The sequence below is a fragment of the Eleginops maclovinus genome, chromosome 2, assembly GCF_036324505.1.
Source record: "Eleginops maclovinus isolate JMC-PN-2008 ecotype Puerto Natales chromosome 2, JC_Emac_rtc_rv5, whole genome shotgun sequence".
Lineage (NCBI taxonomy): Eukaryota > Metazoa > Chordata > Actinopteri > Perciformes > Eleginopidae > Eleginops > Eleginops maclovinus.
This window is the reverse complement of record NC_086350.1, coordinates 6,604,340-6,626,287: the sequence shown is the minus strand read 5'-3', so window position 1 is coordinate 6,626,287 and position 21,948 is coordinate 6,604,340. Positions and strand designations below refer to the sequence as shown.

Sequence of the window (21,948 nt, the reverse complement as noted above, 5' to 3'; positions counted from 1 at the left end):
TACGTCTGAGTATGGAGCACTTTACAAGGTCGTTCACCTCTCGTAACAACCATGTCAAAGGTTAGTATGACACCAGGTAATTATTGCTATAGTTTTACAGCAAATGTGAAAGAGAAAAACGCCACGTATTTGCTAATACACTTCAGTGTTCTCATCAGCTTAATTATATTTCTTTATTTTATACTACGATATTTTTTTGGCTACTTTAATATATTGTGGAACAGCTAAATAATTTACATTTTATATTGAGTATTTTTTGTATTTCATGTCATTTATAATGAATGTAGACATGCTTGCTATCCATGAAATATGCGTTTGCATGGTGACAAAAATGTACAGGGTAAACACTGCAAATGTTGACTCCTTGCTTAGCTAAATGGAATTGTGAATACAAACCTTGTGAAATGATTGTAATTATACTTCAGTATACCGTAGTAAAATCTGACAAAAAGATCTAAAAACACTGTGACGCATTCAAGTTTTCAGTGGATTTTATTGAAAACATTATAAAAGTATGTGGTGCAGCAGCATATTTCAGTTATGATGTTTAACATGTTCACATTTACACAAACCAAGTTGAAAATGGCTTTTGCAGCAAGTTGCGAATGATAGTTACCATGGAGACAAGAACACAGTGAAGTCAAGAGCAGTAACAAATAACACACCGCCCCCGTGTGGCTGCAGGTGGAACTACACCAAACCGTAGGACACGTTTAAGGAATAGGGTCATGTTTTTTTTAAAGTCTTTAGAGATTTCAATTAAAAACATCTACCAATCCAAGGCATGGACACTGACATTGAACCCCCTAGCCATGTCTAAAAAGCTTTAATTCAAAGAAAGAAAGGGGAATAAAGTAAACTTCCTAAACTCCTACTAAGTTCACAAGCAACTAAATCAGCACAGCACTGGAGGACAAAGTTTGACATATCAGCTAAACATGGTTTTTCTCGGGTTTTAAATCTGCACCGCGTCCTCTGTATTCAAAAAAAAGAGGGGAAACATTTACAGTCTGGATGAGAATGAAGAACCTTCAGTTTAGTGTTCATGGTGAAAAAATCAGAAAAAAGATAAAACTCTCACTCAAAGCAGATTCAGCTGGATTACATTCAAAAGAAAATGACTTCAGTGTCATTAAACATCATTCCAGTTTACAGGAGGACCGTTTGGGGCTATAGTCAATGCTTTGTCTTGAGCTATGTAGCCACTTGGACACGATGAGTGACACACTTTGACATTTAAAGCTGATTCTCTGAGCCTGGCAAAGACTAAAGCTTTGGGAGTGACATTTTGGGAACAATATTCAATGTCTGACTACATTGTATTTTTTTATAGCATTACAAAAAGCTCAGATCATCTGACTAAGGCTGCAACTAACTATTATTTTGATTAATCATTTGGTTTTATTCAGCACTAAGAGATCTTTTTTTCTTCCTATAGATGGTCAGACAAAAAGAACATCATTATATTAGTATTTTCTATTTCTAAATCATGGTTTTGTTCGACCAATTACAAATACACAAAGATATTCAGTTCAGAGGAAGGAAAGCAGCAACACTGGAGATGCTGCTACAGGAGAATGCTTGAAATTAAACCACAGAAACAATTAATTTGTCAAAATAGAGATTCAGTTAGTCGACTAATACCTCCTTATGTTCTATGTAACTGACAAGAAAATCAACGAATACTGAGACAATAACACATTTTCAGACAGTTTAAGTTCCACTTTTGACAAAATTGAAAATGTGTTTTTAATGGTCTGACCTTTAGATGTTTGTTTTTTAACTTAAAGATGTCTGACACCATCCCGGTGGCTTTGGGACTCTGCTTTAATTGAAATGAAGAGGAATCTGAATGAGGTTTATCTGCTGTTTAAGAGGCTCGGGTGGATCTGAGTGGCATTTATGGCTTTAGCAAGAACAGGATCCAAGCTTTGGCTTGTTGCGTGTGCACTACGGGATGGTTCTCTTCCCAAACCGAAACACAGCTTAACCGCTTTCATTTAGTTTCGGCCACAACAGAACATGCTCAACATGAAGGCTTTATAAAATAAAACCATTTGGCATTAACTTAAGCAGATATGTAACGTTCTGATGTGCCTGAACGAGCGTTGCAGTCTTGTTACAGTGGAGAGATCTCTGCCATGTGTGCTGAGCCGACATGTGTCCGTCAGACAGGGTTACGGCTGTCTCTGTGTGATTGTCATGGATGTGTTTATTAGAGTGCTGCATGGGTAGTGTGACAACAGTAGTGATAACAGAATATCTACAAAAATACTCAAACTATACCCCACGAAGCATGTGTAATCAGCAGTTAAATAACTAGAATATGGTACATCTTGCTTTTATTTGTATATTCTATTTAAGAACAAAGACTGAGGAGAGAAAGGTTTCGGCCAGTTCGTCCTCCTCTCTCGCTCAGACTGAGTGAGGATCACCCAGCATTCACAAGCACCTCGAGGCTTTTGTCTCCAGGAACGACTAAAAATGAAAAGATGACAACGTCTCCCTCATGTAAACAATACATCAGGAGACCAACACTTTCAGAAAGAAACTCTAAACCAAAAGAAAGTTTTTTCAGTCTTGACCGAGCTCGATTGTAACTGCTGCTTGGCAATGTAGTGGCCAAAGTTCCCGGTTGGTACTGAACATCAGTAACCTTCACGTACAGAAAACTCTCCTTTTTCTCACCTGCAACCGATGCTAGTGCACACGAGACACGGAACAAAGCGCATTTACAGTGGCGGACATTTTTTCTGATGCTCACCTGTGGTATTCTAAAAGTGTGCAGCTGAGAAAATGGATTATTATTGGTCACAAATCTACATTACATTCTTCCCCATGGTCACCTCCTTCCACAGCTCCACCTCTCTTTGATTCAGCATTTTGCTAAGCGTATAAATAAAACATTAACTTGTGTATAATTCCCCCAAGTGTGGTTAAAAAAATAGAATGAGGTAAATCCCTGTAGTAAGACAATTACTAGACGATGCACCGAAATCAAAGCCCCCCACCCCTGCCTCTGTTGAATGACTGCTTGGTTCATGTAGGCACAAATAAAGTCTACACAGCACGTGTCCATCAGTTTGCCTCTACATGTTTCTTCTGCGTCTCCTTCAGTTTGTCTCGTTTCGCCCACCAGACCTCTTCCTTCAGTTGCTGCTGACCGACGGCTCAGGGCTCGCCCCCCTACCCCATCCGCACCTTCAGGACTTTCTCTGCCGCACCGTCTCCGAGCTGCCGTTCAGTTTGCTGCGTCCGGACGGGGTGGAGGGGTTGCCGTTGCCGAGGGAGCGGTCTCGGTCCGAGGGGACTTCCTGTTTGCGTCGGCGGGTCTCTTTGTAGCGGAGTGTGATGTCGCTGGAAGGAAGAGACATGCTATTAGTAAAAACAACACCGTCAGATTCTCTCCAGATTTGAATCCCATCCAATTTCAATGCTCAATGCGTTCTCTCATAGGCCACTTCAAACTGTTTTCTGAGGTTTTCTAAATAAGTACCGATCTATTATGTGGGGTAATAATATTTTTTACACCTTACCACGACAACACTTAAAAGATGATACTTATAATTTAGAATTATCTGCAGGGGAGGAATCTGTTTTCAGTGAACAGTCCTAAGATGCTGTAATAACCCATCAACAAGAAGGATGTTCAGGGCTGAGGAAAACACCACGAAAGGCTGATTAGTCTAGCAAAGAATTTGATATAGGGCATTTCATTTCTCTTGGTTGGCGTAACAGGATTTGGGCCAAACTTTGCAGATAATTATTTGCCGTCTGCCTCTGGGTGTTCATATATATACACCATGTTCAAGCAGAAAAGATAAAGCTGGCCAAAAGGCTCATCTTTTAGGGTAAAGTGAAAAACATTTGTAACCAAAGAGAGCTAAAACAAAGCATTACAAGTATTTGCAAATACAATTGCACCCAGGTCCGGGTAACTTCAAGACAGCATGCTTTAGTGTCTGTGGTGTTTGATGCACTGTACTGTACGACTGGAGGAGGTGCACCATGGGAAGTGAGGGAGCCGATCTATTGGCTGTCGGCATGCTTACTGGCAGTGTGTATGTTTGTGTGACAGTGTGTGAGCTATGCAAACACTTGATTTTGCTTTCATTCAATGAGCCCTTGTGTGTTGTCTAAAATGCTCTAGTACTGATTGAACTGCATTTGAGAATAAAACGACGTGAAGGGAAATGAAGATGATCAAATTCGAAGCAAAAGAAACTGTAAAAATACTAAAAAAGTGTCATGCATCAAAACGACTCAGGTAATATTTGTGTTTTATAGAGGGTAACGGGGATAATACAAAATTCAACACTGCCCATAGAGCCTCTCTCCTTCACCTACCTCACTGGACCTCGACATTATTGCTGCGCATAAGCAGAAAGGGAGGAAAGGGGGGAGGCAAGGAAGGGGGAGAAAACAGATGAGAAGCTGAACATGCTGGGGGCACGGCTTTGGAAAAACACAAATCAACAGAAAGAGAATCGAACCAAGAGTAACGTCGCAATGTCGCTGCATGAGGTCATGAGGAAAAGGAAAAAATACAGGGCTAATCGAATTATTACACACTCATTTAGACCTCCCTTTTCTCAGGTCTAAAACTATTTACTTTCACCTCCTTTCCCCCTGCCCTGCTCTTACCGGATGAAAAACCTCCACAGGGTCCAGGTGAAGATGAGGAGGATGCCCAGGAACCAGCACTGCGTGATGAAGAAGGGGATGGGCAGCATGATGGTGTTGGGGTCGTATTTAACCACTATGAGGAACTCCGTCACTGTGATCGCCGCCACCAGCCACGCCTGCTGACCCAGCTTCTTATGGAACTTCCTGTGGGGAGGAATACAAACATGGAGGGGGGCATTTTAACTGTCTGTAGGTAAGCTTGTGCACACCAAAATACACATTATAACATTACATCATACTCAAAACACAGCTAGCTTTCTATACGCAATAGACTATAGGCATGGAAATAAAATAGTTACTATACTTCTACTACTATAAGTTGCATTAAAGCATTATATCTATATAGTTTAGCTTATTATTATAATGATCATCAGATTCAATGAGCATATTTATAATCCTTATAAAACAAGAGTATGCTACTTTAGTATTGATATTAAACTCAAGTAATTAGGTTGCATGCATCATTTTAAAAAATGGTGTACTTTCGAATCACACACACTGTCCGTTTTTTTCCACACCGCAGATAAGCAAATGTAACACACGCTAGCCTATACAGCAGCTCTATCTATAGGCTATAGTAAGCTGCCCTACCCTGTTCTCCGTGCATGGGATTGTATATAACACTACTTATGGATTGCTAGTGTGTGTGGCAACTGGAAATGTCCTTTAAAAAATCGAGACAGCTTTTATACCATGCCCTTCTCCACTACAAAAAAGTGTGTCAGTTGTTATGCAATGCAGAGGTGTTAGCGTATTTGTGAGAAAAGCAGAAATTCCTGCTTTCTGTAGGCAGATGTGATAAGAAGCTCACACTATCAGTGAGTGAAAACACTCCCTAAGCTGCTCAGAGGGTTTCTCAACACCAAGCTGTGCAAACCCGTGCATCTATTAGCACTGAACTGCGATGTTAATGGCCTACAGTGAGCAACATAGAACAGTTAGTCTGAACTCTTCATTGACAAAACACTTCATGAGAAGGATCTGCACTTTCACTACTCATTTTTAACTATTCATTCACTTATTCACTCATTAAAAGTGAAAGCCAGCACGTTTTTCTCGTGCTACCTGTTGTGAATCAGTTTAGCAGACAATTTATAATTTGACTCTTTCTATATCAGAGGTTGGGTTGAGCTACTTTCCATGCACACAAATGCAGAACTGCTCCTTGGTTGGAAATGTATGTGACCAACCTATAATCAAACCCTACAGCTGCTACTCACGGGTCATCCATGAAGTCGTAGATCTCCCTCATGGCTACTCCTCCTACGTTGACGAAAAAGACGAGACGAAGCAGCACCAGGTAGTGCTCAGGAGGCATCCACAGCACGAACTTCAGGTAGAAGGTGTTCAGCTCCGCCAGGAGGAACTGGGGAAGAGAGGAGAGAGAAGAATGTGTCTTCATTTAGGATCACTGAGAGGAGGATAATGAAGATATGCTACGAGGACACCACGCATGCCCAGCGTTAGTTATGTCTACATTTGTGGGCAGAGACTCATGTTTTCAAAAACTATGACTGACATTATAAGTGCTACTCATACTTCTCCTCAAAGAAAAAATGGCTATATAAGCTTATTCTATTACCAACAAACAAAATGTAACGGGAGGGTTTTTATATTATTATTGGTTTTCTTGTTGACATCATTTGTTTGATTTCAATAAAGAACAGGATATCTCTTACCATAAAGATAATCCCTAACACGGCGAGCCAGCGGCGAAGGTTTGAAGCAGGCTTCCACTCAAACTTCACCCAGCTGTACGGAGTGAACTGGAAAGCTATGCGCTTTATCTTTCCCCTGGGAGAGAAACAGTAGGTCTGGTTAGAGCAGACATTTTTAACACAGCCATACTGGGACTAACTGTAATTAAAGGGGCTATACCAGCCAACTACTTCACGAGCAGTTCCGTCAAAAGTGGAGGGTTAAAGAAATGCACAGTTTGTTTACATTTTGTGTTTTCTTCTATAAGAGTAGAGATAGTAGTAGGTCGTGGGTTTTTCAAACTGGAATAAACCAAATCTTGCTCCAGAGAGTCAATCATTTTCAGTGTTTGTCCGTACTTGTATGTGGGGATATTCCACAGGCCCTGCCACTGGTACGGCTTCATGGACAGCCAGCCGAGGGTCTTCATGCCACAGTAGATCCCCAGGCCGTTGCACACCAACACATCCATGATCCACTAGAGAGGGATAAACAAAACAATGTTATAAAAGGGTAAAACCACAACTACCGCCTCGCAGCTCCACTCCTCCACCATCAGTGGAGTTTCCGTTTTTGTCTGTCATCCCCTTTTCATTTTCATGTTAGGCATTTTCATGAAGCATATTAATACTTGAGTCATAGCCAGAAGCTGTGAGATCAACCTTGAACAAATTGAAACGCCTCTGGTCTTAGCTTATGCCTGATAAAGAAAGGTCTAGTAACACTCCTACACCAATGTATTCCACCTACACGAGTTTGTTGGATGAGATATTTTCTGAGGACTGTGTTGGTGTTTACAGATCTGCCTGACTCTCTAACTTAGTTTTCTTTCCGAGCTAGGAGGCTAAGTTTATACATTAGCCTTTTTTTGTTTTTAAACCATGACTTTTGGGAGCCTGTGGAAAAAAATCCTCACCTCAAACAATATCGCTGTGTGTGCCAAACCGTATTTGGTTTTAGATGTGTACAGTTATCCATATTTAATGTAAATATAAGTAGTTCCATTTATTCTAAAGAAACGTACTCTCTGATGTATCACCTGATAGATACAGTATGTAACCCATGTTTATGAATTAGACCTTTTTTGTTATCTTTAGGGCACACCTGTAGAGGCTAAGGTATGCATAGAGGAAGAGCGTAGATTTTGTACTTGCATGATCCCACCAGCACTCTGAGAAGTTCGGCAACTGGTGCTCCAGGCTGTATTCCAGGAACTCAAACATGACACTGATTATCATACACATCCACCAGTCCCGGATCACCAGAGTCTAAGGAAGAGGAGAGGGCAGGAGAGGTGGAGTCAGTAGGAGGGGGTGAATGGAGGGCAGTGGGAGGAGGAGGTCAGCATGACATTTTACCTTCCTGCAAATGCAAAACAGCATACCAGTGCTGTCAATCTGTCTCATTCAACAGCAGGATGAACACTCTGGTTTGCTTTTACAGAAAAGACTGATCCGAGTTTGAAAGATACATCATTTTTGAACACAGAGAAAAGTCTACAAATATATTTTTGTCATATTGATATTCTACTTATTTTGAGATATTACCATTTATTTTTATTTGAGATAAGTTTTACAAATTGTTTTCTTATATTTTCTTCTTTTTTACAACTTTATTTATTCAGTTTTTAAGCACCATTATCCCCCAAAGAAAATACCTTGTATGTGTAATCATACTCGGCAATAAACCTGATTCTGAGTCCAACAAATTACAAAATTATACCACATTTATATATTTAATAAGGACATTGGTATTTATTTACTTAGACTTAGTGCATGTAATCTCAGTGAGTCAGATGTTCAGAAATCACTTGCTCTTAAATGTGTTAAAATGTATAATTGGCTAAGAAATCTATTCCACTCCCATGCAAAAAAACTGCTTCAATAAGCTTTCTCTAATTGTGTTCAGTTTCAGCAGTTGAAATGGTATATTTGAGAAAAATACGTGCAAACAGGTTGTGTTGTTTCAGTCTGCTCCATACACACCTTGATGTACCATCCCAGGAAGTGAGCTGGAACAAAGCCGTCAATCTTGTCCTGTAAGACAAACCAACGCTTTTATTTAACACGTTCTCTTCACCAAAGTGCTATCAAGCTTATTTCACTTAATGTCAAGTCTGTCCTGAGAAACAAAATAACACTGTTATCTTTTTATTATTCAACCAATAACCAAAGTAATCATTAGTTGCCGTCCTACACTCTCTGGTATGATAAGTAGAACAGCTAGGTCACAATGGAACTAACCAGACATGAGGACAGTGAGTACTGGGTCACAGCACATACCTTGGCTGGGCATCAGAAAACACAGAAATAGAATAAATGCCTCCAAAATCAATGTGTTTTTAAACTAGATAGCATTTCTGTCTGCACAGTAATTTAGCACATTTAGTAAAGTCCAAATGTGTCTAACGTTCAAAATAAATTACGTTTACTCAAAATACGTTTTCATAATTCAACATTTTAAAAAGGTTATTGACAAAAGCTGGCTGTATTTCAGTGCAGGATGTAGTGAGTTTGACCCACTCTCGAGGACTGAAATCAGGCCAACAGTAGAGACGGGGGTGTGGGTCATCGTGGCAGCGGCAGCAGCAGACTGCCTCCCCAGGGGGGAAGAAGGCCTGGTTCTATAATCTGCACCAGACACAAGCCTCTGGAGCCAGCCAGCACAATAACTATGGGTTTGTGCATGTGTGTATGAGAGAAACAGGGAGAAAGCAAAAGGAGAGAGAGACAGGGAGGGACAGCTAGTGTCAAACAGAGAATGAGTGTGTGAAGGGATGAGGGAGAGAAACAGACTGGTTTAGGCTGCCTCACTACCAGAGGTCATCAAGGTCATTTCCTTATGAGTAATAATATAGGGAAAAGTATACAAAACAGGACCAGGTCAGAAGACCAATCTATAGAAAGTGGTCTGTTAGAGGTTTTAGTTTTTAATATTGTGAGCATTAATGGCACTGCAAATTCAAAATATGTTTGAAACAGAAAGCTTTTACCCATAATGCAACATGTTCACTCACACATGAGTCACACCATCTCTATTACTGAAAAAAAGACATCAGGTGCATTGGTTACATCAAATAAAAAGTACACTTCCTAGATAATAAAGGTTACAGTTAAAATAACATAGTCTTACCCAGATGTTGTGGAAGGGGTCCGTGGTGTTGCCCGGGTCGTACATGAGGCAGTTTCCTCCATAGTCGCGCTCAGGCAGGGGGACCCCGAGCTTGGGGTCGATGTACTTCATGAACTGTCGTCCATCATGCACTGTCTGGATGAGTTGGGAGGATTATGGAAAGTGTCAGGAATGATTTTTCGTGAGACTTAGCTTTTATTTAAAACAAAAACCCGCCAGATTTAGACTGATTGTCGTCATTCAATACTATGAATACAACTGAAATATTCAGTAAATTAAACATTTATAGTGTTAGTTTAGCCAAATGTCTACTAATAAAGATCTCTCTTCAACGTGCTTTAATGTTCTTTTAAATAAATGCTTCTATAAATTATACTTCTTTGATCAGGATTTCAAAATGCTAGACTTTTTTTCCCCCTTGCTTGAGTAAAGAAAGTAGATTGCTCAGGTATATAAATAGTTTCAACAGTGTCCAGGTCTGATTAAGACACACACTTTTTCTTGCCAACCTCAAAGTAGTACCATGTTAAAGTCCTGGCTCAGTGACATTTTAATTTAACATGAAAAGGGCAAAGAGGCTTCTACGTGTGGGATGACGCCAGCAGAAAAAGTAGCAGATTGGAGCAGACCTTTTAACCAAATCCTCTATCGGGGCCAGAGTTAAAGTCCTGGCTTTAAGATATACTCTGCCTCATAAGAACAGGATTGAGCGTCTTCTTTTTGGTGAATGTCCACAAAGTTTAAAGTTTAGAAGAGAAGCTTTAATATCATCAGCACACCAACCTGGAACAGGATGAAGATGAGGAACAGCTCGTAGACGACAGTGACACACAACCAGAACCTCCAGTAAGCTACAGAGAGAAGGAGAAGTTGTAAGAGTTTTAGTCAGCTACTAACAGGAAATTAGACATGGTGGATGACCTCTGTGAACTGATAACTGAAGTTTCAGTTTCTCTGTGGATTTAGGGTGTCAGATTAGAGACCAATAACGTGTTATATAGGCTGAATGGTACCTGACTGATGCTTCAGGTTATTTTTAAAGAGGCCCTATTGTGCTTTTCTGGGGTTTTCCTTTCCTGTAGTGTGACATATAGGTTTATGTGCATGTCAATGGTCTGCAAAGGCTACAATCCGAAAGTCCCCTGCAGAGGGAGTTTCTGTCCCATTTCCCTGAATAATAGCTTATTTTAGTTCATAAATATAAAACAGAGTGTTTCTTCTATTACCAAGGAGATAAATTCAACAACACTGTACCACCATCACCACAGTCCGAGGAATTGCAACATATAACCTGGCTTCCATTAAAGTTCACTTGTGAAAGGACTATTAATGGATGTAATTAAAGCCCACAGCTATCAGAGCCAATAATAAATGACCTACAAAAGGGTCACATTACACTCTCATTATTCTGCAGTAGTCAATTCTTCTGTATCGATGTCTGGGCTGTTACTCCCAGCAGGTGATTCATCCGGAGTTACAGGGTGTAAATCTTAAAGTCCCTCTGGATTTTTCCCCCCATGATAAAAAGCTGTGTCGTTTCAGCAGAGCGGCACCAAGGTGAACAACAACCCAACCCACTTGGCTGGCTCGACAGGTCAGGGAGTATGACGCAGTGCCTCCATGCACACGGGAACAAAAAACCCTTCTGTTCACGAAAAGGGAGGGGGAGAGAAGGCACCAAGTAATGCACCAACGACAGCCCAAATTCTTGCCCGGCTGCTTCAACGGACCAACATTCAGCCAGCTTCCATCTGACTTCCACGCCTGGTTATCTTCCTTCCTTCTTTTCCCTCTGGAGCTATTGGGAAACATGTTGATGACCTAAATAACAAACTACTCTCGTGAACTGCACGTATAAATAGAAGCATCCCTTTATAGTGTAGAGGAATTAGAAAAAATTGGTATATAGTGTCACAGTTTTAAAAAGTTCCTCCAATCCAAAAAGTGACACCACCAACATTGAAGAAAACTTTAAAACGAAGCTGATGCACTTTAAACAAAGTTATAACAAGCTTAAACTCATTGTATATTGTTGTTGTATGTCCCCTTTTCTTCATTTAAAAAGCAGTCACTGATCTCTTGGAGAGCTTTACGTTTTGAGCAAGCCCTGAAGTCCTTGAGATATCACTGCTCTAAGCCAGGAGATGCGTCAACAACATGCGATCGAGATGTTCACAAGTTCTACGGGATTTGGACCTACCCTATGCCAGGAAACACCACCCCCCCACTCAGATATCTCCTTAATTTTGACAATCACATTTAGCAAACCATAGTGTGTCTTGATTCCCAGCACTCAGAGGATCTTATCAACCAACATGAGATTCTCAGATGATGATATTGATTGAGTTAGAGGCCACTGCTCTTAGGTACCCCTCTAACCAGGAAGGTAATGGAGTTACCGATAACACACATCATAATATCAGACAACACATGGGCTTCTTCTGATAATAGAATGCTGTATAAACACATGTATTTACAATATCTCAGTTTGTAAGCATGTGTTTAATGCTAAGAGGCTGTTAATAGATGGGTTTTGACCCTGTAATGTAGTCTTAAAGTTGGCATGCCTTGCACTGTCCTGTATGCTGATACTGTGTGGGGTTTAAAACCGAGGAATATTGCATTGGTTTAACTGAAATACATGGCATCGAGTTGGTATAATAATGCCATAAAACAGGGGAAAAGGCAGGTTCGGACTGTGCCGTTCTTACCTGGATGTGGTCGGGTAAAGGGCCCATCTTTAGCTTGCGTCACTCCAAAACAGAGAAACACCAGGATGCTTGCCACAATTCCCCTACAGGACAAGACGAGATGATACTGTATTACTATTACTAATGACAAACAGCAACTCATTAATGAGGAAGAAGACCTGTTGTGTTTCCTATGAACCACGATTTGTGTGTGTCCATACTGTAATGACACAACTTCAAACTTGATTTTCACGTTCAAACATTGCCAAATAACCTTCATTTTAATTCATTATTGAATTGATTTATCTCAGAGCTTTGCATTGTAGTCAAAGTAAATTGTTTAATGAATATGGGTAACACACGATACTGAAAAGTTCCAGGAAATGTACTAAGCTAGCCAGCGAGATTTAAGGAAATAAAAACAATATGATAGAAGAGAGGACGCTGGCTTCACTTTATATTTTCTTACCCTGAAGGTTTCCATCAAAGGAACCCAGCTTTCTGTTCGAACTAAACTACATCAAAAAAATGAAACAGTTGCAGATTATAAAAGTGAATCTAAGGGATTCTAATGACTACCTTTTAATGTACTGTACAACTAGTTCTCAGGGATCTGTTGAACAGATTTCTTTCTGTTGTGAAGAAGCTCCAGGGTCTTTATCCCGACAAGCTGGACTGCGCTGACTGCAGCAAATCCTGTTAAGAACCATCCATAATCCCTCAATAACACCAAAACACACACACACAAACACAACCTGCAATCACTCTCTGTGTCACAAACACACACATCATGTATGCAGTTTGCTTGTGCTTTTCATGCCTCATACTTAAAATTAAACGCCAGCCCAAAGAGAAACTTTTGATAAAGCACATTTGAAATTAACTGAAAGCATTTCCTCTTAAGCAACTTCTTTTTTATTTTAGTTCACTCATTAAACAAAGCAAGCTCTTCCTTGGATCGAGCAAAACTCTTATCAGAGCCAAGTTGTGTGTTGTTGGAAAGGAGAAATCTGTGACGGCTGTTATCAGACCAGCGTGAATAAGATGGTGACTCGTGTCCGACATGCTGAAGATGAGGATGAGGATGAGCTGTCGAAAGTCAGCAAATTCAAGTCAGTTATAAAAGTATTTCTTTATATTCAAATATATGTTGGGTGTTATCAATGCCACTCCAAAACTAGGCACTTCAAATGAAAATAATTGTTGATTGAGTGACATTATACCACTATAGACGCTACTTCTGTTATTTTCAAAACAAAACTTTGCATGACTTCAATTTTGGTGAACTGCGACACACAATTTAAGTCCAGAAGCAATTGCACAGTAACTTGAGGTTGGAGGGAACAGAGAGAAGCAGCACGTTCAAAACAAAACAACAACCATCTCATTTTATAAAACACTGCGCAGTAGAACTAGAAGCAACAGCTGTAGAGTTTCCTCTTCATTTCATTCTGTCACGAACAAAACCAGCCCTGAACAGCAGCAGCCTCAGCACATGCAGCCTATTGAGTAACAAATCAACCCAAAGGATAAACCCTGTTTTCGGATAGCGAAGGTTGGACAGTAGAGTACTTAATCTAATTCAAATGTGTCCTGATATTCCTTTCCATAGCCACCAGGGTTTTGTTTTTCTGTGCAAAAATGTGGCCTTGAAAGAGGGCCAGCTGGGTTCAGGTTGAGAGCTACTGAGGAGGGGAGTGATTCATCCTGCACCTCACCCATGTTGGTTTGGCTCTGTGGCTTCATGCCAAGCGGTGTTAAACGTGAGATTAATATGGTGGTTCTTATTTGCTGGTTTTGTTATGGGACATATTCATCAGGGTTTGAATGTGACAGGATCCACAAAAGATTGAGAAATACTCCAACTGTTGCCTTTATACTCACATTTTACACAATGCAAAACACAACTAGTTCAAATTTGAGACAGGTGTGGTGGTTAATGTCTGGTGAATATATTATAACATGGAGATGAAATTTAGGTTTGAGCTATAATCTGGCATATAGCGTCTTTTCTTTCTTTGGGATTAATGTATTTCTATGCACGGTCCTTGTTCAAAAATAATAATAACACAAATAATACAAATGTCACCACCGTTTTTGAGGAAAATTGCAAAAACTTTTACATTGGTGGAAATGTATACATTTTATTTAAAACAAAATATGATTTGTGTAAATCAGAGATATATTTTATATATAATATTTCTTATTTATGTGGATTTATTTTTTATTTTTATGGAACTATGAATATATCTCGGTGCATTTATTTATATTGAGATTAATCTGACCCAATACAGGGAAGGGAAACAAACCCAGGGACAAAACTAAAATTAAAATGATGTATTTTCGATATTTTCAATTTTCTCTAAAGATAAATTATTTCAGTGCCATGAAAAAGCCTCAGTATATCAGGCGGACTTAAGCCTGGTGGTTCCTGCAGGGTTTTGGCTGCGAGGACACAGAGGAAGTGACGAGCGCGGCCCACTGACCTCTTAGTGTTGTAGGCCGTGTCCTGGGGGGTCTCCTCCAACAGCGTGACGTAGACCAGAGCGCAGGTCAGAATGAACAGCACCGTCACAGTATGGGCTCGCCTGCAGATACAGAGGGACAGAAGGGACACACAGAGGGATATCAATAACACTTGCCAAGAGGAAAAAGCTGCTAAAAAAACAGTCTGACAGTGTCTGAGGTCACCAAAGGAAAACGGATATCGATATTAAAGAGGACATGTAATGCTAATTTTCCGGTTTTCAAAATAAAGCCCCAGATTGTTGATCATTTAAAAAAGGATGGTAAACATCCCTAGCGTGAGATTGGAAAATCAGTGTGTCTAATAACCAGATGAATATATAATGAAGGAAGTTGAGATGAGATAAAACCAATTGAGAAACTGGGTTACTTCAGCTGGAAATAGTTACAAAGAGCAGAGTAGCAAACAAAATACAGAGTTCAATGTTTTTCTATCACTTAAATGGAGCAATAGATGTCAAATAATAGACTGGACTTCAGCAGGGTGTATCTGGCCTGATAAACTTGTGAAATGTTTTTGAACTTGAGTTTAAAAGCCTTGATGTCGTCGTAAGCGTACTTCTCCCATATCACCCGACGGCAGGAAACAAACCTTGGCCTGACTGACAGTTACACACTACAGACAATCAGATATCAGTACATACATGCTATATGTGGGATGTATCTGAACATAAGGGGCAAAGTTTTATTTGTCTACTAACTGATATGAGCCACAATCAGTATATATATAGTATGTAAGAGGATCAACACCTTGAATTGTCTTGGGCATTTGACAGGGACATAATGCTAAATAATGTACAGTGCAGTTACATAAATGTTTTATCCTATGCGTGGGATGATCAGAAAGTATTCATTGATATCATAGCTGTCCACAGGTTTGTGTTCAGGGTCGATTGAAGCACTTTTGAACGTTTGACCTCGTGCCTGTTCTGTGTTTGTTTGCTCGGGGAACCCCAGCCGTTGAAAGCGCTCCACGCAGCTCAAACACTGACACCAAACAGCATTGTGAGCGTGTGACCTGCCCGTGAACCGCGAGGCTCACGGAGCAATAAATAAACGACGGCCATCAGTGCCAATTAAGCTAATGAGATGACAAGTATCGTGCGTTAATGAGTATTGCGACCAGTGCTGCTTTAAGTAGAGACGATTACAAAGAAATGCAGCTTGGTTTGCAGAAACATGTTGCGGGTGCGGAGAACAATCCCTCTAAATTGTTGCGGGTCCCACTTTAGAGAACAACAACCACATATTCATCAAGCTACACATTCCCCTAACTCATCTTGGCTGTGTTTGCTTGTTGGAAAAGGGTAAAGATAACATGGTGTCAGAGTAACCTAACTCATGTCTCTGTGCTCAACAATGCTTGTCATTTTTTACCGCAGTCTTCGCAAAATCTGTCATAGGCTAAAATCCAATAACAAAATCAGGGATGGTGCTATCTTTGTCAGACTCTGGTACAGACACCGAGATAGGTCGAAACGACGGGTTCCCTGCAAGGCTTAAATTCCTTTAGCATCAACTGTTATTAATTGATAGTAATTTTTTTAAGTAAAATTGGTTGCTAACTTCTTAAAGGCATCAGTCAGTATTTGGTTGTGTCCATGATGTGAGCGAGTGTGTGGTGGAGGAAAAGAGAATAACACAATGAAAGAGTGTGTGTGATGGTGAGTAGGATTATTGGTCGTCAGCTGGCTGAAAACACAACAACATTTGGAGGCCTGACACAGCAGCTGACAACAACATTTGTTTGATAAGAGATAGCTAAGCCATAACACCTTCTACCGATGCGTAACACGAAACCATTTCCCTGCTTAGTGGCATTTGCTTATCACAGCCATCCCACAAAGATTTCATAATGATGATGTTTTAGAATAAATACCCTGTCCATGTTTACTGTCATTAGGGAAAATGTCACCGGGTGCAACGGGTGTGTCTCTTTGTGTGTTTGTATTTTTAAAGGATGTCAACGGTACAGAGGCATTACACTGTAGCTACAAAGACAGTCGTCTCTTCAGGGGACTTAAATTATAGGGTTAAGGCTCTATATGTACCGGTTTCACAAAACAGCATGGTATGAAAATTGATGGTTACCATAGCATGTGTATTCTTTTGACAACATTAGAAATATTGAAATAAGTGAGTGTGTTTACAAGTTAAAAGTACAGGAGCAGTGTGGCTGCACCGTAGAGCATCCATCGACTGCTAATTGTTTATAATCAAGCTTAAATGCGGCTTATATGTAAACTTTAATTATAATCATATGACCTACTATAGCTAGAGGCTATCATTTTATCAGGTTTATAAATTGATTATTACAATAATGATGTTTTCATTACTAAAGGGTCGTAACTGATACAAAAATAGATCATTTATGAGGACATGGTTATGGCTTTAATAATCTCATATCGTTGCAACCCCTATTAATTTACAAAATCATAAATCACCACGATCATACGATACCCAATAATCGATAAACAATGTTTTTCACAGACCCTCATTTTGTAATAAGCTCTTTGCTGTCAGGCATCAACCTAAACGCTCTGTTTGCTTTTTCTCTCGGGGTCTGACTCACGGAGACGGCACGCCAGGTGTCGTTACCAATTTGTCCGTGATCAACCTCCTTATCTAACCAGTTATGCAGGAGACACAAGGGAGGGGCTGGCTCCTCTCTTACATAACAACCACTCACTGCCACCGGGAGAGAAGGAGGCACAGGATACCAGCCTGAGCTCAGAACCAGATTCACCCCTAAGATGGAGGTTGAACATCCAGAGAAAACAAAATACAGGTTGGAGAAAGTGTAAGACATTCTTGGACACTGGAAAAAACAAAAGAGGCTGCTTGAAGCTGGAATTGATGTTTTACAACAATGTCATCATGAGAAATCTTCATGCTGCCGCCACTATTTCTGCCAATATCTCCCAGGGTCAGATTTTTTTTACGGACTCGAAAGCTGGTCATAAACATATCTAAAAAGTCAAAACATGTCTAAGCTCCAAAAACAGAGGTGCCACCTAAAGATGTAGAATTATAAAACAGATCAAAGCACAGTTGTATAAAATATAGAAAACTGCACATTTATCAGGAAGATTAATATTACAAACTATTCCAAATAAAACCTTGAATTACAGTCAATTTAAGATCAATAAAATAAGTCTAACACTGCAGACATAAAGTTTGAATATATTTAAAGATAGGAATTAGCTCGAAATATGGTCAATCAGAGCATACGCAAAAAAAACTAATGTTGTCATGCAGTGAATAAATAGGCTTTATTAAATCTGTGTACCTTTACCAAGCCTACAACGTGACATTATTTGATATAAATGCTTGATTTTCAGTTTTATATATTGGAACAGAGTGTAATCTGGTTTTCATGATCTCAATGCGTTATAAATCACAGGTCCACTGGCCTCGTGAGATAAACAGTCAATCCTGTTGTGAGGTTAGCTTTCTTTAAAGTGGGGTTAGTCCCTTAACTTAACTGTTCTTGTCTGAAAATGTATCTAAAAATACTTAACATGTTTTAAACTTAACACTGTCAGCAGTGAAAAAGCACAAAGCAGTGTCAGTAGCCTTTTGGAACTAAAATGTGTGGGCAGCAAAGCTATTTAGGGATACATTCAAAGTGGTGTGCCAGCACAAAATGTGATTTCATCAGGCGGACTTCTATAAAAGGATCTCTCTGAGCTATTCCTCTTTCCTCCCAAAAAAATATTCCCCACACTCCAATCTGTGCTAATAAGGCAGGGTGCATGACACACTGTTATCATCCCTAACAACCACAGGAAACTGACACCATCAACAAACTGGTCTTTGGTGTATCTATGTAACTCTTGGGAGATTCCCACAACCCAGCCAATGTGCTTCTGTCCTGACTGCATGATAGGAAATTAATTTCAAGCAACTAAGATCTACAGATACTTCCTTTATTTCATTGGGGAGTTGTGGTTAGCTAAACACTCTTTCTTCACAGTTAACAAAAGTCAAGTGTCCACCTGAATTTGATTTAAGGTAGCGGGTAGCATTAGCACATTTATGAAAAAAGATTCACTGCCTAATGTGCATTTCTATGTCTTATGACGGATAGGGAGGACTAAGATGCTACACATTATTCAATCAATTCAAACGCGCAATCTTAGCCTGGTTGCTATGCAAAAACAGATTTGAACTCGACCACAAGTTTAACAGCTACATTTTCATTATAAATGATAGCAGACTGGGAGTGCCTAGCAAAAAGTGAGTTGTCTTTGACTGCCAATCAGTAGGTCAGTGGTTTGATCCCCAGTCCATGCAGTCAACATGTTGATGTGTCCTCGGGCAGGCTACTTAACCCCAAATTGCCCCGAAAGGCTGTGCCATCTGTGTGTAAGTGTGCGAATGTTTCTACAAACTGATGAGCAGGTGCCACACCTTGTATGGTAGCATCTACTGACAGTGTATGAACATTTGAACCAAAGAGTGTCAATACTGTATTTACCTTTCCCATCTTGTTATTTGACTTAACACAGATGCCAGATGCAGTCTAATTCAACAACTCTGCATTAAACCATAACCATTATGTTAAACAAGTGCTGATTAAACTATATGTTAAAGTGCCGTTCAATTATACTGCATAATCTAAGCAGGGTTTCAAGTATTCAGACGACCTAATTGATATGCATATGGTGGCTATACTGTACAACAGAAATCCTTCTATACTGCAGGATGCTGGCCTACTTTAATATCCTGAATAGACCAAAGTATTTTAGCATAGTTCCTGTTAATGCCTCCAGTTATACTCCGACAGGAAACCTGGATGTAGAGGCTGCAACACAGTATTGAGAAATGCTCATTAATTGTTTCTCACAGGGAACACCAGTCTCCTGTGCTGTCAAAGATATTGGATAGCTTTGCAGATTCTTCCTGCCCTTGGCTCGGCAGCGGCTTTACACACAAAGCACAGATGAGACGGGCATACACTTACTCAGGCTTATATATTCTTCCCACGACAGGTTGATGGCCCATGGTGGCTGTTAATTCAACAGCACTGCCGAACTGAATGTCACTTATCCTCGTGCCCACACATTGCAATACCTGCATCCTGCACATGTCCCCGCACTTGTGTATGCATTTGTGTCAGTGCGGGTGAATACAGGACTCGCTCCTCCTGTTGACCGCATTGACAGAATACCAGTCTCAACTTCAAATCTGTCATGGATATCTTTCTGCTGAAGCTGCAGGCTAGGATATTGGCTATTGGCTTGTCGACAACAAGCTCTGCACTTGGATGTGCAATGTAAGCATCAATAACATCCTGGCAGGCCATAAGCAATACACCTTTATATCTGACACCTTCCGGACGCTCTCCTTTTATCATTTTGCACTTGAATAAGTTCACATGTCATCTTGACACAGACAAGCTATTAAAACACACAAGATTTAAGACAAGGTCACAGTATTTGATGGGCTTAACTGAGATCTCCTGGGCCTGTCTTTCAGTTCACCTTGAAAGCTATAATAAACCATTGCTGTCATGCCTTTTACTGCATGCACTGAGCATTATAAGTATTCTCATGTAGTCACTGAACAAAACAACACCATCACCTCAGATGCTGCAGCATTCAGTATTTGACATTTCTATTCCTAACATTGCCATAAAAAGCACTCACCAGAAAAAGGTGTTGGTCCCGTCGTCGTAGACTTCACAATCCTCTCCAGAGTTCCTCCAATTCATGCTCTCCCTGGAAGTCTGCTTCATCACATTAGCTTTGATATATGTGCTCTGATCCGGACAGCCCGGCTCCAACGCACCGTTGTTGACCTGCGCGTTGGCGGGGGCGGATGTGGCGCACTTGCCGGTGGAGCTCATGGCAGCCACGCCGCTTTTCCTCGACTCGGGCTTGGTCATGGCTTAGGCTGGCCCTCGGTGCTTTAAACTGAGCCTGTGCGGTTTTATTTATCCCTGGGCTGAGCTCCAGTGTACTGTCATCCGCGTTAGCCCCACCCAAGAGTCTGTCAGCATCCTGGGGAGGTTTGGAGATAATGAATGTTACTAAAACTAGGGAGAGCAGAACCTGAAAATCCTGCTGAACACCGCCCTGTACAGTACAGGATGCATACAAAATGTGAGTTAGCTTCTTTCTTTTTGACACCGCCTACATATTATAACCACGGAGTTATACTGAAAACCAGCGAGGCAAGACTGTCATGTGTCAGCAATGGCGACCACCTTCTGACATAACGTGTTCTAATTGATGCTTTCAGGTGCTATGTCACAATAACATCTGCCTTGCTCATATTATTCTTTTTCACATGTATATATTTAACTTCTCCTGCATTACCTGCAAATTAGTTGTGCAACATTCTCTTGCACGATTGTATTTATGTTCTGTTATTTCTTGCAGAATTTATTTTGTATTGTTTATGTCTTACTACTTATGTTGCATTGTTGGAGGAGCCTGGGACTAAAGATTCCCATTGACATAAATACACTTGCAACTGTGCATATGAGAAGACAGCCTTTTTGAATCCCTTGCACTGCAATGAGTGCGAAGCCTTGATGTAAAACCGCTTTGCTAACTGTTAGCTTCATGTGGCAACCTTTCTTTTGACTAAGTGACCTTGCTAACTAAGCTAAGTTAAAGAACAAGCTTGTTAACGATTAACTGAGGTAAAACCATCATTAACCAAGGCAGTTTTTTTATATAAACAAATGCTTTGTCAGAAACTCCCTTTATTGTAGCAATCTTTACATTTAAGCTAACATTACTTACCAGTTGAATTTATGGGATTACTGACTGATCCGGATGAGTTCAGTAAATCAACGTAAGCTGCTAACGCTACATCAGTACAAACGTTTGAAATCCCGTTTTGTTAGTAGAAAGGAAAACAAATTTCGCAGTAAACTGTGTCACACACTCCGCCTGGAGACTGGCTTTACTGTAGCAACAACAGACCCGATCCAGATAGACTGTGCTCCACTCCAGACACGCATCACATGGGCATGGAGTGTGTTTGGTGTCAAGCTAACTGCCGCAGCAATACTGTTTCCGGTTAATATTTTCAAAGTAAAAGCTGCTGACGAGGTGTAAATTGAAAATATGTAAACACAATCTTAAAACCGGAAGTCCAACTCTTGCATTTTCTTTTAACAATTCCGCGAACTTGATGGTCTGACTTTATGGGGCGGGTTTAGCTGAGGATCATCCGTTTATACGCTTTGTTTTAGCAGTGA

General features: G+C 40.3%; 1 protein-coding gene across 1 annotated transcript; it reads right to left on the bottom strand.

Annotated features, from left to right (window-relative positions):
- Positions 1-473: 473 nt before the first annotated feature.
- Positions 474-21,733, bottom strand: ptdss2 (phosphatidylserine synthase 2). Its single transcript, XM_063905108.1, has 13 exons — positions 21,488-21,733; positions 20,384-20,737; positions 14,693-14,794; positions 12,228-12,310; positions 10,300-10,367; positions 9,517-9,651; positions 8,370-8,420; positions 7,539-7,652; positions 6,744-6,862; positions 6,366-6,480; positions 5,907-6,052; positions 4,645-4,830; positions 474-3,357 (listed from the first exon to the last, which is right to left on the bottom strand). Exons 2-13 carry the CDS (start codon positions 20,620-20,622, stop codon positions 3,204-3,206), a joined length of 1,512 nt encoding a protein of 503 aa, XP_063761178.1. The 5' UTR covers positions 20,623-20,737; positions 21,488-21,733; the 3' UTR covers positions 474-3,203.
- Between the last annotated feature and the right edge of the window lie 215 nt (positions 21,734-21,948).

Coding starts and splice junctions, on each gene's coding strand:
- ptdss2 (XM_063905108.1), bottom strand. CDS start 20,622: ATGACCAAGCCCGAGTCGAGGAAAAGCGGCGTGGCTGCCATGAGCTCC. Junction 7,653..8,369: donor TCCTGGGATGGTACATCAAG/GTGTGTATGGAG, acceptor CCTCTTCCTTAG/ACTCTGGTGATCCGGGACTG. Junction 6,481..6,743: donor TGGAATATCCCCACATACAA/GTACGGACAAAC, acceptor TTTCTCTCCCAG/GGGAAAGATAAAGCGCATAG.